Here is a 20,683-nt window from a genome sequence, read left to right as displayed (position 1 = left end):
ATCCGCTAACTAATGACGTATGTGTCTTGAAGGAAGACGATGACGAACCAATACAAGTTACCGAAATGTGGTCGCAAAAACTTTACGTGAATTAAGCGCCACAAAAGCGAATGGTCCCGGACAAGTTACCAAACTGGGTACTGAAGACATACGCCGATATATTAGCACCTGCCGTTGCTGATATTATCAACTGCTCATTCCAAACGTGCAAAGTCCCACAAGCATGGAAGATGGCTGACGTTCCCCCCATCCCTAAACAATCAAAGATCACGGACTTTAATAAAGATCTAAGGCCAATTTCTCTGACGTCAACCTTATCAAAAGTGGCAGAAAAATTCATCATTGACAGAGGTGAGGCCGACTTTGCTTAGATCTTGGATCCATCACAATTTGGTTTTGTACCAGGCTCATGTACAACGTTTGCTCTTATCTCAATGTTACACAAATGGCTAACTGAAACCGATGGCACAGGCTCAGCGATAAGAGTAGCTTTACTCGAGTACAGGAAAGCCTTCGACTTGGTTGATCATAATTTGCTAATTGCAAAATTACTCAGTTATGGTTTAAAACCCACAATCGTAAATTGGATTACGGACTTTCTACGAAATAGATTACAGCGAGTAAAGATATCAACCGAAGGTGTATCCGACTTCCTACAAGTTCCAGCGGGCGTCCCACAAGGAACCAGGATTGGTCCATGGCTGTTCTTAGCCATGATTAACGATCTACGTATCAATGGTTCCCCCAAAAATAGTATATGGAAATTTGCAGACGACACGACCATTTCTGAAGTCATCTTAAGGAACATGGAAAGTAGATTACAAGATACAATAGACCAAGTTGCTAAATGGTCCAATGAAAATTAATTTCAGTTAAATCCGATAAAGTGTAAAGAGCTCCGAATTGACTTTACTAGAAGACCCTCTACTGATGATGGTTTGATTCTAAATGCTACATCAAAAATTGAATTGGTTAACTGTGAGGCAAAGGATTTATCTTAGAACTGCAACTATTCTACACAAATCACTGTATAGTGGCCAACCTTTATCTATTTACAATCAGTTACATTATTTTCATATTTTACATGACTACTCTACAAGATTCTCATCAAGGTGTAAAGTAGATAATATGTTGCTTGAGAAACCCGTCTGTAAGAAGAAAACATTCTTAGCTAGAACATTTATATATAGAGCCATTGAGATTTGGAACAGTTTGAACAAGAGGATTAAGGATATTGGTTCTACAAAAAAATTTAAGTCCTCTCTCCTTGAGCAGATTAGTTGGTTCATTTAATTTTATATTATAATAATTTAGTAGAATGTTAAAATTGTTTTTATATAGATAATATAATTTATTATTTGTATTTATTATATTACTATAGATAAGACCTTGTGTAAACTAGCACTAGCTAACTAAGGATCTTTTTAATTACAATTACAATTACAATTACAATGGCAAACGCTTTGAACCTGTTAAATCAGCTAAACTTCTGGGTATGACCATCACGGAAGACCTAAAATGGAACAGTCATATCGAAAATATTGTATTAAAAGCATCAAAACGACTATACTTATTAAGGCAGTTAAAACGTGCAGGTGTAGATCATTATTCCTTGATTCAATTCTACTGTACATGCATTAGATCCATCTTAGAATACGGCTGCCAAGTTTTCAACTCAGGCCTTCCTGATTATTTGTCGCTTAATATGGAACGTGTACAAAATCGAGCTTTGCGGATAATCTACCCGGAATCAAGTCCAAAAGTCGCATTGAAGGAAGCAAAATTATTAACACTGAAGGACAGAAGAGAAAAGTTATCACAAAAGCTATTCTCGTCCATCGAAACAAAAGATGATCATAAATTACACCATTTACTACCTAAAGAAAATTTACCAACACATAATTTTAGAGAACTGAGAAGATTTAATCTTCCCATTATTAATACGAATAGGTTATTGAACTCTTTTATTCCAAATTATGCGAAAAAATCAAAACTTTAAGCATATTAGTATAGTTTTAGTATTAATACTTTATCGTAGCGGAACATTTTACAGTAATTTTAAATTTAATAGAATTTTATAGCAACATGTTGTAAATATAGTAAACATATTCCATTTTTTACTTAAATTTATGATGATCTTGATCATATTTAGTATATTATTCATGATAAATGATGGTTGCAATGGCAACCATTATCATCATTTTGATGATAATGATCAAAATTAACATATCAACCATAATTCATTATTTTTCATTATTCATTATCATTATTCAACCATTATTCATTATCCAATTTCAACCATGATGATATTTATGATGATCTTGATCTTATTTAGCATATTATTCATGATAAATGATGGTAACCATGGCAATTATAATTTTCATTATGATGATCTTGATCATATTTAGCATATTATTCATGATAAATGATGGTTACCATAGCAACCATAATTTTCATTATGATGATCTTGATCATATTTAGTATATTATTCATGATAAATGATGGTTACCATAGCAACCATAATTTTCATTATGATGATCTTGATCATATTTAGTATATTATTCATGATAAATGATGGTTGCAATGGCAACCATTATCATCATTTTGATGATAATGATCAAAATTAACATATCAACCATAATGAATTATGGTTGCAATTTCAACCATGATGATCTTTATGATTATCTTGATCATATTTAGCATATTATTCATGATAAATGATGGTTACCATGGCAACCATAATTTTCATTAGGATGATCTTGATCATATTTAGCATATTATTCATTATAAATGATGGTTGCTATGGCAACCATTATCATCATTTTGATGATAATGATAAAAATTAACATATCAATCATAATAAATTATGGTTGCATTTTCAACTATGATGATCTTTATGATGATCTTGATCATATTTAGCATATTATTCATGATAAATGATGGTTACCATGGCAACCATAAATTTCAATATGATGATCTTGATAATATTTAGCATATTATTCATGATATATGATGGTTGCCAGGGCAACCATTATCATAATTTTGATGATAAGGATCAAAATTAACATATCATCATAATAAATTATGGTAGCAATTTCAACCATGATGATCTTTATGATAATCTTGATCATATTTAGCATATTTTTCATGATAAATGATGGTTACCATGGCAACCATAATTTTCATTATGATGATCTCGATCATATTGAGCATATTATTCATGATAAGTGATGGTTACCATGGCAACTATAATTTTCAATATGATGATCTTGATCATATTTAGCATATTATTCATAATAAATGATGGTTGCCATGGCAACCATTATCATCATTTTGATGATAATGATCAAAATTAACAGATCAAACATAATAAATTATGGTTGCAATTTCAACCATGATGATCTTTAGGATGATCTTGATCATATTTAGCATATTATTCATGATAAATGATGGTTACCATGGCAACCATAATTTTCATTATGATGATCTTGATCATATTGAGCATATTATTCATGATAAATGATGGTTACCATGCAACCATAATTTTCAATAGGATGATCTTGATCATATTTAGCATATTATTCATGATAAATGATGGTTACCATGGCAACCATACTTTTCTTTAGGATTATCTTGATCATATTTAGCATATTTTTCATGATAAATGATGGTTGCTATGGCAACCATTATCATCATTTTGATGATAAAGATCAAAATTAACCTATAAATCATAATATATTATGGTAGCAATTTCAACCGTGATGATCTTTATGACGATCTTGATCATATTTAGCATATTATTCATGATAAATGATGGTTGCCATGCCAACCATTATCATCATTTTGATGATAATAATCAAAATTAACATATCAACCATAATAATTTATGGTTGCAATTTCAACCATGATGATCTTTATGATGATCTTGATCATATTAAGCATATTATTCATAATAAATGATGGTTACCATGGCAACCATAATTTTTATTATGGTGATCTTGATCATATTTAGCATATTATTCATGATAAATGATGGTTGCCATGGAAACCATTATCATCATTTTGATGATAATGATCAATATTAACATATCAATCATAATAAATTATGGTTGCAATTTCAACCATGATTATCTTTCTGATGATCTTTATCATATTTAGCATATTATTCCTGATAAATTATGGTTACTATAGCCACCATAATTTTAATTATGATGATCTTGATCATATTTAGCATATTATTCATGATAATTGATGGTTGCTATGGCAACCATTATCATCATTTTGATGATAATGTTCAAAATTAACATATCAACCATAATAATTTATGGTTGCAATTTCAACCTTGATGATCTTTATGATGATCTTGATCATATTTAGCATATTATTCATGATAAATGATGGTTACCATGGCAACCATAATTTTTATTATGATGAACTGGTTCATATTTAGCATATTTTTCATGATAAATGATGGTTCCATGACAACCATTATCATCATTTTGATGATAATTATCAAAATTAACGTATCAATCATAATAAATTATGGTTGGAATTTCAACGATGATTATCTTTATGATGATCTTGATCATATTTAGCATTTTTTCATGATAAATTATGGTTACCATGGCCACCATAATTTTCATTATGATGATCTTGATCATATTTAGCATATTATTCATGATAAATGATGGTTGCTATGGCAACCATTATCATCATTTTGATGATAATGATCAAAATTAACATATAGACCATAATAAATTATGGTTGCAATTTCAACGTTGATGATTTTTATGATGATCTTGATCATATTTAGCATATTATTCATGATAAATGATGGTTACCATGGCAACCATAATTTTTATTATGATGATCTCGATCATATTTCGCATATTATTCATGATAAATGATGGTAACCATGGCAACCATAACTTTCATTATGATGATTTTGATCATATTTAGCATATTATTCATGATAAATGATGGTTGCCATGGCAACAATAATCATCATTTTGATGATAATGATCAAAATAAAAATATCAACTATAATAAATTATGGTTGCAATTTCAACCATGATGATTTTTATGTTGATCTTGATTATATTTAGCATATTATTCATGATAAATGATGGTTACCATGGCAACCATAATTTTCATTAAGATTATCTTGATCATATTTAGCATATTATTCATGAGAATTGATGGTTGCCATGGCAACCATTATCATCATTTTGATGAAAATGATCAAAATTAACATATCAACCATAATAAATTATGGTTGCAATTTCAACCATGATGATCTTTATGATGATCTTGATCTTATTTAGCCTATTATTCATGATAAATGATGGTTACCATGGCAACCATAATTTTCATTATGATGGTCTTGATCATATTTAGCATATTATTCATGATAAATGATGGTTACCATAGCGACCATGATTTTCATGATGATGATCTTGATCATATTTAGCATATTATTCATGATAAATGATGGTTGCAATGGCAACCATTATCATCATTTTGATGATAATGATGAAAATTAACATATCAACCATAATGAATTATGGTTGCAATTTCAACCATGATGATCTTTATGATTATCTTGATCATATTTAGCATATTATTATTCATGATAAATGATGGTTACCATGGCAACAATGATTTTCATTTTGATGATCTTGATCATATTTAGCATATTATTCATGATAAATGATGGTTACCATGGCAACCATAATTTTCATTACGATGACTTGATCATATTTAGCATATTATTCATTATAAATGATGGTTGCTATGGCAACCATTATCATCATTTTGATGATAATGGTCAAAATTAACATATCAACCATACTGAATTATCGTTGCAATTTCAACCATGATGATCTTTATGATTATCTTGATCATATTTAGCATATTATTCATGATAAATGATGGTTACCATGGCAACAATGATTTTCATTATGATGATCTTGATCATATTTAGCATATTATTCATGATAAATGATGGTTACCATGGCAACCATAATTTTCATTACGATGATCTTGATCATATTTAGCATATTATTCATTATAAATGATGGTTGCTATGGCAACCATTATCATCATTTTGATGATAATGATCAAAATTAACATATCAACCATAATAAATTATGGAGTGTCAGCGGTCACTAAGGCGTACAGACGCAAATTTCTAGTGCTCCGCGACTTTTGAAAATTTTTTTCAAATTTTTGCCTTTTGCCGAGATATATTACACGGTATATTGGATAAAGAGTTCGTCCTTGGAACTGGATAAGGACTATCACTGACTGATAATTTTTGAGTGTTTTTTCTTCAATTGCTTCGCCGAGTGGGTTCGATTCCTTAATGGCAGTTACGGTATCGTGACATTATCACAGTTCCTGTTTATTATATGAACATTTACATCGTGTGTACAGTTGGGAAAGGTTTTGTGCTTAAACAGTGGGAGATTTAGAAACTTTATATTGGTATATTTGCGCAATTTACTGTCTCTGAGAGTATTTTCGTACTTTTGTCCGTTGGCGCGCGTGCGTCGTCATTTTCAAAATACAGTGGTTGATTGCGCGTTTGCGCGCGTAAATGAGAACGATGTTGCAACCAAGAGGTCAAGATTTCCCTTGTCATTTGTGTGAAAGACGTTTTGGAACTGAACGCGGGCGATCACTACACCTAAAATGTTGTAGAAAAAAACACTCTTCCGGTGAATCGATGCCTGTAAACGATACAACCGTATCAAATTCTACAGCCAGTACTATTTCAACATCGTCACAGTCAACGCAGATTTGGGGATGCCACACGAACGATGACCTGAAGCAAATCGTAAATAGCATCTACGAGGAGATCGTCTTCTGGCGAAAAAATATTTTTATGCTACCGAGTGGAGCTGCCGGAAAAGCCTTTATTAAGGAAATAACTCGGATCATTGATGCTTGGAATAGTTCGGCAACAAACTTTCTGAAATTTCCTTGAAACTAGTCATGATTATGCCAGCCGTTCTACTGCAGAAACCAAGATTTAAATCAGGATCTAAAGAAACTCACTTTGTTTGAAACGACGCCTAGAGTTGTGGGAACGTGGGGATTTTGACACATTGATGCGTGAATGTAGATCTATTCAGGCAACATTAAGATCCAACAAGAAGCCTAATATGAACCACCTATCTAAGACATTTGCCAGCCTCATGTTACGTGGTAAAGTAAACGCAGCCTTGCGCTTGCTGGATGAACAGTCATGCGGTGGTGTGCTACCTCTGTCAGATGAAGTGCTTGATGAATTACGACTAAAACATCCTAATGGGAAAGAAAGTAACCCATCTGTAATGTTGGAAGGTGAATTACCATTTGTGGATCCAGTGTTGTTTGAGAATATTGATGAGTCAATGATCACCAAGGCCGCTATGAACACCAATGGCGCAGCTGGTCCGTCAGGATTGGATGCTTTAGGCTGGAGACACATCTTGGTTTCTCGTAACTATGGCAATGCTGGGAAAGACCTCCGTTCGTCTATTGCCACCATGGCAAAGGTCCTTGCTACCAAGAAGATGGACGTAGCAAACAATCAGTCAAAAAGCCTTGAGGCCTACCTCGCGTGCCGTCTTATTCCTCTCGATAAGAACCCTGGTGTGCGCCCTATTGGAATTGGTGAAGTCCTTCGTCGCATCATCGGAAAATCGATAATCTACACCATCAAGCCTCAAATAGTAGCAAGCGCGGGACATCTGCAGTTATGTGCTGGCCAACAAGCTGGTTGTGAATCCGCTGTACATGCGATGTCGCACATCTTTGACGAAGAAGAGACGGATGCCATGCTACTGGTAGATGCTGCTAACGCCTTTAACTCTGTCAATCGCAAGGTGATGTTGCACAACATCCAATACATCTGCCCAGCGATTGCGATCTACGCGTTTAACTGCTATGTTCAGCCATCTCGTCTCTTCGTTCAGGGAGGAAAGGAAGTCTCTTCATCTGAAGGGACAACTCAAGGGGATCCTATCTCGATGCCTCTATATGCTATCGCAATCACCCCTCTTCTTGAACTGATTAAGGATGACACAACCAGTTCCGTCCGACATGTTGCATTCGCAGACGACCTCAGTGGTGCTGGGAAGCTACTAGATCTTCGACGCTGGTGGGATAACATCACAAAACACGGTCCTCTGTTGGGGTACTATCAACGGGGTGATAAGTCTTGGTTGATTGTCAAACCACATCTCGTGGAAGCAGCAGAAGAAATCTTCGCAGGAACAGATGTTCGTGTGACAGTGGAGGGCCACAAATATCTTGGTGGATATGTTGGCTCTGATGAAGGCAAACGTGATTACTTGCGTTCATTGGTGGACCGTTGGTGCAGCCAGCTTAGTATCTTGAGTGACATCGCTAAACATGAACCGCAGGCTGCCTATACAGCATTCGTCTCAGGTTTTCGCCATCGCTTCACGTACCACATCAGAACCATACCAGGTATTGAACAGGAGCTCCAGGCCGTTGACAATGTCATCAACAATAGATTTCTACCAGCCATCACCGACGGTCGACATCTATCTTCGCATGATCGGAAACTTCTGTCGTTACCTACACGTTTGGGAGGCCTTGGAATACCAGTTCTTCATGATTTGTGTACAACAGAGCATGAGAATTCTGAACAGGTGTGTCAAGAGCTTACGAGGAAAATCATCCATCAAAATGATGTTGAAGTTGTAAGCACTTTAGGAGAGCCTGTTCTGAACGTGCGTCGTCGTCTATCGGGACAGCGCGAGGCAAGGTACCGAGCCCAGCTAGAAGATCTGCGATCCATGATGACGGAGGAGGAGACCCGAGCAAATGACATCGCCCAGCTGAAAGGCTCGTCCACCTGGTTAACGGCTCTTCCGCTGGCTGAGGAAGGGTACGTGCTGAGTAAGCGGGAGTTCTTCGACGCCATCAACCTCCGTTATCGTTGGCAACTCAAGCGGTTACCATCACACTGCGCCTGTGGCAAGACGTTCACCGTAGACCATGCACTGTCCTGTCTGAAAGGAGGGTTCATCCACCGCCGCCATGATGAAATACGTGATCTTCTAGCAGCTACCATAGACGAAGTCACTCATGATGTGTCAGTTGAACCAGCACTCACTCCAACATCGGGCGAGCCCTTACCATCCGGGGCTAACACTGCTGATGACGCTCGTGTTGATATCGCTGCACGAGGTTTCTGGTTAAGAAGTGAAAAGGCATTCTTTGATGTGAGGGTATTTAACCCGTATGCCTCGACACACCGAAACCAGAGCCTCACCAGTGCTTTCAATAAGAACGAGAGAGAGAAGAAGCGCCAATACAATCAAAGGGTGATACAAGTGGAGCATGGCTCTTTCACACCTATTGTTTTCAGCGCTTTTGGAGGCTGTGGCAGGGAAACCCAACATTTCCTCACCATGTTGGCCGATAAGGTGGCGACGAAGCGACATCTGAGGTTGTCCGTCGTGATGAGCTGGCTGCAAAAACAGATCTCTTTTGCCCTCATCAGAGCACAAGTATTGTGCATTCGCGGATCACGTTCTTGGCGCCATGTAAATTCATCATCGAACATTGAACTGTCCGAACAATTATCAAATTTTAAAATGTAATATCTTTGACTATAATTGTAAACGTGTTGTGAAGTCCGCTCCGGGATTACTTTTGATATGTGTAATACCTCAAGTTTGTAATTAAATTATCTAATCCGAAGAAAAAAAAAATTATGGTTGCAATTTCAAACATGATGATCTTTATGATGATCTTGATCATATTTAGCATATTATTCATGATAAATGATGGTTACCATGGCAACCATAATTTTTATTATGATGATCTTGATCATATTTAGCATATTTTTCAAGATAAATGATGGTTGCCATGGCAACTATTATCATCATTTTGATGATAATGATAAAAATTAACATATGAATCATAATAAATTATGGTAGCAATTTCAAACAATGATGATCTTTATGATTATCTTGATCATATTTAGCATATTATTCATGATAAATGACGGTTACAATGGCAACAATAATTTTCATTACGATGATCTTGATCATATTTAGCATATTATTCATGATAAATGATGGTTGCCATGGCAACCATTATCATCATTTTGATGAAAATGATCAAAATTAACATATCAACAATAATAAATTATGGTTGCAATTTCAACCATGATGATCTTTATGGTGATCTTGATCTTATTTAGCATATTATTCATAATAAATGATGGTTACTATGGCAACCATAATTTTCATTATGATGATCTTGATCATATTTAGCATATTATTCATGATAAATGATGGTTACCATAGCAACCATAATTTTCATGATGATGATCTTGATCATATTTAGCATATTATTCATGATATATGATGGTTGCAATGGCAACCATTATCATCATTTTGATGATAATGATCAAAATTAACATATCAACCATAATGAATTATGGTTGCAATTTCATCCATGATGATCTTTATGATTATCTTGATCATATTTAGCATATTATACATGATAAATGATGGTTACCATGGCAACCATAATTTTCATTATGATGATCTTGATCATATTTAGCATATTATTCATGATAAATGATGGTTACCATGGCAACCATAATTTTCATTACGATGATCTTGATCATATTTAGCATATTATTCATTATAAATGATGGTTACCCTTGCAACCATGATTTTCATTATGATGATAATGATCAAAATTAACATATCAACCATAATAAATTATGGTTGCAATTTCAACCATGATGATCTTTATGATGATCTTGATCATATTTAGCATATTATTCATGATAAAATATGGTTACCATGGCAACCATAATTTTTATCATGATGATCTTGATCATATTTAGCATATTTTTCAAGATAAATGATGGTTGCCATGGCAACTATTATCATCATTTTGATAATAATGATAAAGATTTACATATGAATCATAATAAATTATGGTAGCAATTTCAAACAATGATGATCTTTATGATGATCTTGATCATATTTAGCATATTATTCATGATAAATGATGGTTATTAAGGAAACCATAATTTTCATTATTATGATCTTAATTATATTTAGCATATTATTCATGATAAATGATGGTTACCATGGCAACCATAATTTTCATTATGATGATCTTGATCATATTTAGCATATTATTCAGGATAAATGATGGTTGCCATGGCAACCATTATCATCATTTTGATGAAAATGATCAAAATTAACATATCAACCATAATAAATTATAGTTGCAATTTTAACCATGATGATCTTTATGATGATCTTGATCATATTTAGCATATTATTCATGAAAAATGATGGTTGCCATGGCAACCATACTTTTCATTATGATGAACTTGATGATATTTAGCATATTATTCATGATAAATGATGGTTCCATGGCAACCATTATCATCATTTTGATGATAATTATCAAAATTAACCTATCAATCATAATAAATTATGGTTGCAATTTTAACTATGATGATCTTTATGATGATCTTGATTATATTTAGCATATTATTCATGATAAATGATGGTTACCATGGCAAACATAATTTTCATTATGATGATCTTGATTATATTTAGCATATTATTCATAATAAATGATGGTTGCCATGGCAACCATTATCATCATTTTGATGATAATGATCAAAATTAACATATCAATCATAATAAATTATCGTTGCAATTTCAACCATGATGATCTTTATGATTATCTTGATCATATTTAGCATATTATTCATGATAAATGACGGTTACAATAGCAACCATAATTTTCATTATGATGATCTTGATCTTATTTAGCATATTATTCATGATAAATGATGGTTGCCATGGCAACCATAATTTTCCTTATGATGATCTTGATCATATTTAGCATATTATTCATGATAAATAATGGTTACCATGGCAAGCATAATTTTCATTATGATGGTCTTGATCATATTCAGCATATTATTCATGATAAATTATGGTTGCCATGGCAACCATTATCATCATTTTGATGATAATGATCAAAATTAACATATCAACCATAATAAATTATGGTTGCAATTTCAACCATAATTTTCATTATGATGATCTTGATCATATTTAGCATATTATTCATGATAAATGATGGTTGCCATGGTTACCATTAACATCATTTTGATGAAAATTATCAAAATTAACATATCAACCATAATAAATTATGGTTGCAATTTCAACCATGATGATCTTTATGATGATCTTGATCTTATTTAGCATATTATTCATGATAAATGATGGTTACCATGGCAACCATAATTTTCCTTATGTTGATCTTGATCATATTTAGCATATTATTCATGATAAATAATGGTTACCATGGCAAGCATAATTTTCATTATGATGATCTTGATCATATTTAGCATATTATTCAGGATAAATGATGGTTGTTATGGCAACCATTATCATCATTTTGATGATAATGATCAAAATTAACATTTCAATCATAATAAATTATGGTAGCAATTTTAACCTTGATGATCTTTATGATGATCTTGATCATATTTAGCATATTATTCATGATAAATGATGGTTGCCATGGCAACCATAATTTTCAATATCATGATATTGATCATATTTAGCATATTATTCATGATAAATGATGGTTCCATGGCAACCATTATCATCATTTTGATGATAATTATCAAAATTATCAGATCAATCATAATAAATTATGGTTGCAATTTCAACTATGATGATCATTATGATGATCTTGATTATATTTAGCATATTATTCATGATAAATGATGGTTACCATAGCCACCATATTTTCATTATGATGATCTTGATTATACTTAGTCTATTATTCATGATAAATGATGGTTGCCATTACAACCATTATCATCATTTTGATGATAATGATCAAAATTAACATATCAATCATAATAAATTATGGTTGCAATTTCAACCATGATGATCTTTATGATTATCTTGATCATATTTAGCATATTATTCATGATAAATGATGGTTGCCATGGCAACCATTATCATTATTTTGATGATAATGATCAAATTAACACATCAATCATAATAAATTATGGTAGTAATTTCAACCATGATGATCTTTATTATGATCTTGATCATATTTAGCATATTATTCATGTTAAATGATGGTTGCCATGGCAACCATTATCATCACTTTGATGATAATGATCAAAATTAACATATCAGCCAGAATAAATTATGGTTGCAACTTCAACCATGATGATCTTTTTGATGATCTTGATCATATCAAGCATATTATTCATGATAAAATATGGTTATAATGGCAACCATAATTTTTATCATGATGATCTTGATCATATTTAGCATATTTTTCAAGATAAATGATGGTTGCCATGGCAACTATTATCATCATTTTGATGATAATGATAAAAATTAACATATGAATCATAATAAATTATGGTAGCAATTTCAAACAATGATGATCTTTATGATGATCTTGATCATATTTAGCATATTATTCATGATAAATGATGGTTATTAAGGGAACCATAATTTTCATTATGATGATCTTGATTATATTTAGCATATTATTCATGATAAATTATGGTTACCATGGCAACCGTAATTTTCATTATGATGATCTTGATCATATTTAGCATATTATTCATGATAAATGATGGTTGCCATGGCAACCATTATCATCATTTTGATGAAAATGATCAAAATTAACATATCAACCATAATAAATTATAGTTGCAATTTTAACCATGATGATCTTTATGATGATCTTGATCATATTTAGCATATTATTCATGACAAATGATGGTTGCCATGGCAACCATAATTTTCATTATGATGATCTTGATGATATTTAGCATATTATTCATGATAAATGATGGTTCCATGGCAACCATTATCATTATTTTGATGATAATTATCAAAATTAACCTATCAATCATAATAAATTATGGTTGCAATTTCAACTATGATGATCTTTATGATGATCTTGATTATATTTAGCATATTATTCATGATAAATGATGGTTACCATGGCAACCATAATTTTCAATATGATGATCTTGATTATATTTAGCATATTATTCATGATAAATGATGGTTGCCATGGCAACCATTATCATCATTTTGATGATAATGATCAAAATTAACATATCAATCATAATAAATTATCGTTGCAATTTCAACCATGATGATCTTTATGATTATCTTGATCATATTTAGCATATTATTCATGATAAATGATGGTTACCATGGCAACCATAATTTTCATTGAGATTATCTTGATCATATTTAGCATATTATTCATGAGAATTGATGGTTGCCATGGCAACCATTATCATCATTTTGATGAAAATGATCAAAATTAACATATCAACCATAATAAATTATGGTTGCAATTTCAACCATGATGATCTTTATGATGATCTTGATCTTATTTAGCCTATTATTCATGATAAATGATGGTTACCATGGCAACCATAATTTTCATTATGATGGTCTTGATCATATTTAGCATATTATTCATGATAAATGATGGTTACCATAGCGACCATGATTTTCATGATGATGATCTTGATCATATTTAGCATATTATTCATGATAAATGATGGTTGCAATGGCAACCATTATCATCATTTTGATGATAATGATGAAAATTAACATATCAACCATAATGAATTATGGTTGCAATTTCAACCATGATGATCTTTATGATTATCTTGATCATATTTAGCATATTATTCATGATAAATGATGGTTACCATGGCAACAATGATTTTCATTTTGATGATCTTGATCATATTTAGCATATTATTCATGATAAATGATGGTTACCATGGCAACCATAATTTTCATTACGATGATCTTGATCATATTTAGCATATTATTCATTATAAATGATGGTTGCTATGGCAACCATTATCATCATTTTGATGATAATGGTCAAAATTAACATATCAACCATACTGAATTATCGTTGCAATTTCAACCATGATGATCTTTATGATTATCTTGATCATATTTAGCATATTATTCATGATAAATGATGGTTACCATGGCAACAATGATTTTCATTATGATGATCTTGATCATATTTAGCATATTATTCATGATAAATGATGGTTACCATGGCAACCATAATTTTCATTACGATGATCTTGATCATATTTAAGCATATTATTCATTAAAATGATGGTTGCTATGGCAACCATTATCATCATTTTGATGATAATGATCAAAATTAACATATCAACCATAATAAATTATGGAGTGTCAGCGGTCACTAAGGCGTACAGACGCAAATTTCTAGTGCTCCGCGACTTTTGAAAATTTTTTTCAAATTTTTGCCTTTTGCCGAGATATATTATACACGGTATATTGGATAAAGAGTTCGTCCTTGGAACTGGATAAGGACTATCACTGACTGATAATTTTTGAGTGTTTTTTCTTCAATTGCTTCGCCGAGTGGGTTCGATTCCTTAATGGCAGTTACGGTATCGTGACATTATCACAGTTCCTGTTTATTATATGAACATTTACATCGTGTGTACAGTTGGGAAAGGTTTTGTGCTTAAACAGTGGGAGATTTAGAAACTTTATATTGGTATATTTGCGCAATTTACTGTCTCTGAGAGTATTTTCGTACTTTTGTCCGTTGGCGCGCGTGCGTCGTCATTTTCAAAATACAGTGGTTGATTGCGCGTTTGCGCGCGTAAATGAGAACGATGTTGCAACCAAGAGGTCAAGATTTCCCTTGTCATTTGTGTGAAAGACGTTTTGGAACTGAACGCAGGCGATCACTTCACCTAAAATGTTGTAGAAAAAAACACTCTTCCGGTGAATCGATGCCTGTAAACGATACAACCGTATCAAATTCTACAGCCAGTACTATTTCAACATCGTCACAGTCAACGCAGATTTGGGGATGCCACACGAACGATGACCTGAAGCAAATCGTAAATAGCATCTATGAGGAGATCGTCTTCTGGCGAAAAAATATTTTTATGCTACCGAGTGGAGCTGCCGGAAAAGCCTTTATTAAGGAAATAACTCGGATCATTGATGCTTGGAATAGTTCGGCAACAAACTTTTCTGAAATTTCCTTGAAACTAGTCATGATTATGCCAGCCGTTCTACTGCAGAAACCAAGATTTAAATCAGGATCTAAAGAAAACTCACTTTGTTTGAAACGACGCCTAGAGTTGTGGGAACGTGGGGATTTTGACACATTGATGCGTGAATGTAGATCTATTCAGGCAACATTAAGATCCAACAAAACCTAATATGAACCACCTATCTAAGACATTTGCCAGCCTCATGTTACGTGGTAAAGTAAACGCAGCCTTGCGCTTGCTGGATGAACAGTCATGCGGTGGTGTGCTACCTCTGTCAGATGAAGTGCTTGATGAATTACGACTAAAACATCCTAATGGGAAAGAAAGTAACCCATCTGTAATGTTGGAAGGTGAATTACCATTTGTGGATCCAGTGTTGTTTTGAGAATATTGATGAGTCAATGATCACCAAGGCCGCTATGAACACCAATGGCGCAGCTGGTCCGTCAGGATTGGATGCTTTAGGCTGGAGACACATCTTGGTTTCTCGTAACTATGGCAATGCTGGGAAAGACCTCCGTTCGTCTATTGCCACCATGGCAAAGTCCTTGCTACCAAGAAGATGGACGTAGCAACAATCAGTCAAAAAGCCTTGAGGCCTACCTCGCGTGCCGTCTTATTCCTCTCGATAGAACCCTGGTGTGCGCGCCTATTGGAATTGGTGAAGTCCTTCGTCGCATCATCGGAAAATCGATAATCTACACCATCAAGCCTCAAATAGTAGCAAACGCGGGACATCTGCAGTTATGTGCTGGCCAACAAGCTGGTTGTGAATCCGCTGTACATGCGATGTCGCACATCTTTGACGAAGAAGAGACGGATGCCATGCTACTGGTAGATGCTGCTAACGCCTTTAACTCTGTCAATCGCAAGGTGATGTTGCACAACATCCAATACATCTGCCCAGCGATTGCGATCTACGCGTTTAACTGCTATGTTCAGCCATCTCGTCTCTTCGTTCAGGGAGGAAAGGAAGTCTCTTCATCTGAAGGGACAACTCAAGGGGATCCTATCTCGATGCCTCTATATGCTATCGCAATCACCCCTCTTCTTGAACTGATTAAGGATGACACAACCAGTTCCGTCCGACATGTTGCATTCGCAGACGACCTCAGTGGTGCTGGGAAGCTACTAGATCTTCGACGCTGGTGGGATAACATCACAAAACACGGTCCTCTGTTGGGTTACTATCAACGGGGTGATAAGTCTTGGTTGATTGTCAAACCACATCTCGTGGAAGCAGCGGAAGAAATCTTCGCAGGAACAGATGTTCGTGTGACAGTGGAGGGCCACAAATATCTTGGTGGATATGTTGGCTCTGATGAAGGCAAACGTGATTACTTGCGTTCATTGGTGGACCGTTGGTGCAGCCAGCTTAGTATCTTGAGTGACATCGCTAAACATGAACCGCAGGCTGCCTATACAGCATTCGTGTCAGGTTTTCGCCATCGCTTCACGTACCACATCAGAACCATACCAGGTATTGAACAGGAGCTCCAGGCCGTTGACAATGTCATCAACAATAGATTTCTACCAGCCATCACCGACGGTCGACATGTATCTTCGCATGATCAGAAACTTCTGTCGTTACCTACACGTTTGGGAGGCCTTGGAATACCAGTTCTTCATGATTTGTGTACAACAGAGCATGAGAATTCTGAACAGGTGTGTCAAGAGCTTACGAGGAAAATCATCCATCAAAATGATGTTGAAGTTGTAAGCACTTTAGGAGAGCCTGTTCTGAACGTGCGTCGTCGTCTATCGGGACAGCGCGAGGCAAGGTACCGAGCCCAGCTAGAAGATCTGCGATCCATGATGACGGAGGAGGAGACCCGAGCAAATGATATCGCCCTGCTGAAAAGGCTCGTCCACCTGGTTAACGGCTCTTCCGCTGGCTGAGGAAGGGTACGTGCTGAGTAAGCGGGAGTTCTTCGACGCCATCAACCTCCGTTATCGTTGGCAACTCAAGCGGTTACCATCACACTGCGCCTGTGGCAAGACATTCACCGTAGACCATGCACTGTCCTGTCTGAAAGGAGGGTTCATCCACCGCCGCCATGATGAAATACGTGATCTTCTAGCAGCTACCATAGACGAAGTCACTCATGATGTGTCAGTTGAACCAGCACTCACTCCAACATCGGGCGAGCCCTTACCATCCGGGGCTAACACTGCTGATGACGCTCGTGTTGATATCGCTGCACGAGGTTTCTGGTTAAGAAGTGAAAAGGCATTCTTTGATGTGAGGGTATTTAACCCGTATGCCTCGACACACCGAAACCAGAGCCTCACCAGTGCTTTCAATAAGAACGAGAGAGAGAAGAAGCGCCAATACAATCAAAGGGTGAACAAGTCATGGCTCTTTCACACCTATTGTTTTCAGCGCTTTTGGAGGCTGTGCAGGGAAACCCAACATTTCCTCACCATGTTGGCCGATAAGGTGGCGACGAAGCGACATCTGAGGTTGTCCGTCGTGATGAGCTGGCTGCAAAAACAGATCTCTTTTGCCCTCATCAGAGCACAAGTATTGTGCATTCGCGGATCACGTTCTTGGCGCCATGTAAATTCATCATCGAACATTGAACTGTCCGAACAATTATCAAATTTTAAAATGTAATATCTTTGACTATAATTGTAAACGTGTTGTGAAGTCCGCTCCGGGATTACTTTTGATATGTGTAATACCTCAAGTTTGTAATTAAATTATCTAATCCGAAGAAAAAAAAAATTATGGTTGCAATTTCAAACATGATGATCTTTATGATGATCTTGATCATATTTAGCATATTATTCATGATAAATGATGGTTACCATGGCAACCATAATTTTTATTATGATGATCTTGATCATATTTAGCATATTTTTCAAGATAAATGATGGTTGCCATGGCAACTATTATCATCATTTTGATGATAATGATAAAAATTAACATATGAATCATAATAAATTATGGTAGCAATTTCAAACAATGATGATCTTTATGATTATCTTGATCATATTTAGCTTATTATTCATGTTAATAAATGACGGTTACAATGGCAACAATAATTTTCATTACGATGATCTTGATCATATTTAGCATATTATTCATGATAAATGATGGTTGCCATGGCAACCATTATCATCATTTTGATGAAAATGATCAAAATTAACATATCAACATAATAAATTATGTTGCAATTTCAACCATGATGATCTTTATGGTGATCTTGATCTTATTTAGCATTATTCATAATAAATGATGGTTACTATGGCAACCATAATTTTCATTATGATGATCTTGATCATATTAGCATATTATTCATGACAAATGATAGTTACCATAGCAACCGTAATTTTCTGATGATGATCTTGATCATATTTAGCATATTATTCATGATATATGATGGTTGCAATGGCAACCATTATCATCATTTTGATGATAATGATCAAAATTAACATATCAACCATAATGAATTATGGTTGCAATTTCATCCATGATGATCTTTATGATTATCTTGATCATATTTAGCATATTATACATGATAAATGATGGTTACCATGGCAACCATAATTTTCATTATGATGATCTTGATCAATTTAGCATATTATTCATGATAAATGATGGTTACCATGGCAACCATAATTTTCATTACGATGATCTTGATCTATTTAGCATATTATTCATTATAAATGATGGTTACCTTGCAACCATGATTTTCATTATGATGATAATGATCAAAATTAACATATCAACCATAATAAATTATGGTTGCAATTTCAACTATGATGATCTTTATGATGATCTTGATCATATTTAGCATATTATTCATGATAAAATATGGTTACCATGGCAACCATAATTTTTATTATGATGATCTTGATCATATTTAGCATATTTTTCAAGATAAATTATAGTTGCCATGGCAACTATTATTATCATTTGATGATAATGATAAAGATTTACATATGAATCATAATAAATTATGGTAGCAATTTCAAACAATGATGATCTTTATGATGATCTTGATCATATTTAGCATATTATTCATAAATGATGGTTATTAAGGAAACCATAATTTTCATTATTATGATCTTAATTATATTTAGCATATTATTCATGATAAATGATTGGGTTACCATGGCAACCATAATTTTCATTATGATGATCTTGATCATATTTAGCATATTATTCAGGATAAATGATGGTTGCCATGGCAACCATTATCATCATTTTGATGAAAATGATCAAAATTAACATATCAACCATAATAAATTATAGTTGCAATTTTAACCATGATGATCTTTATGATGATCTTGATCATATTTAGCATATTATTCATGAAAAATGATGGTTGCCATGGCAACCATACTTTTCATTATGATGAACTTGATGATATTTAGCATATTATTCATGATAAATGATGGTTCCATGGCAACCATTATCATCATTTTGATGATAATTATCAAAATTAACCTATCAATCATAATAAATTATGGTTGCAATTTTAACTATGATGATCTTTATGATGATCTTGATTATATTTAGCATATTATTCATGATAAATGATGGTT

The 20,683-nt window shown here is 33.9% G+C and overlaps 1 protein-coding gene across 1 annotated transcript; it reads left to right on the top strand.

Annotated features, from left to right (window-relative positions):
* The first annotated feature begins 230 nt into the window (after positions 1-230).
* On the top strand, positions 231-866 carry LOC114543586. The gene is made up of 2 exons (XM_028562510.1): positions 231-351; positions 406-866. Exons 1-2 carry the CDS (start codon positions 231-233, stop codon positions 864-866), a joined length of 582 nt encoding a protein of 193 aa, XP_028418311.1.
* Positions 867-20,683: the final 19,817 nt, after the last annotated feature.

Source organism: Dendronephthya gigantea, unplaced genomic scaffold (assembly GCF_004324835.1).
Source record: "Dendronephthya gigantea isolate DGI-Jeju-01 unplaced genomic scaffold, DenGig_1.0 000490F, whole genome shotgun sequence".
In the NCBI taxonomy this organism is placed as follows: Eukaryota; Metazoa; Cnidaria; class Anthozoa; order Malacalcyonacea; family Nephtheidae; genus Dendronephthya; species Dendronephthya gigantea.
This window is presented reverse-complemented; position numbering and strand designations above follow the sequence as displayed.

Bases quoted from the DNA above. Each gene is read 5' to 3' on its own strand.
- LOC114543586 (XM_028562510.1), top strand. From the start codon at position 231: ATGGCTGACGTTCCCCCCATCCCTAAACAATCAAAGATCACGGACTTT. The intron at 352-405 runs GTGAGGCCGACT...GTTTTGTACCAG, and splicing joins AAAATTCATCATTGACAGAG to GCTCATGTACAACGTTTGCT.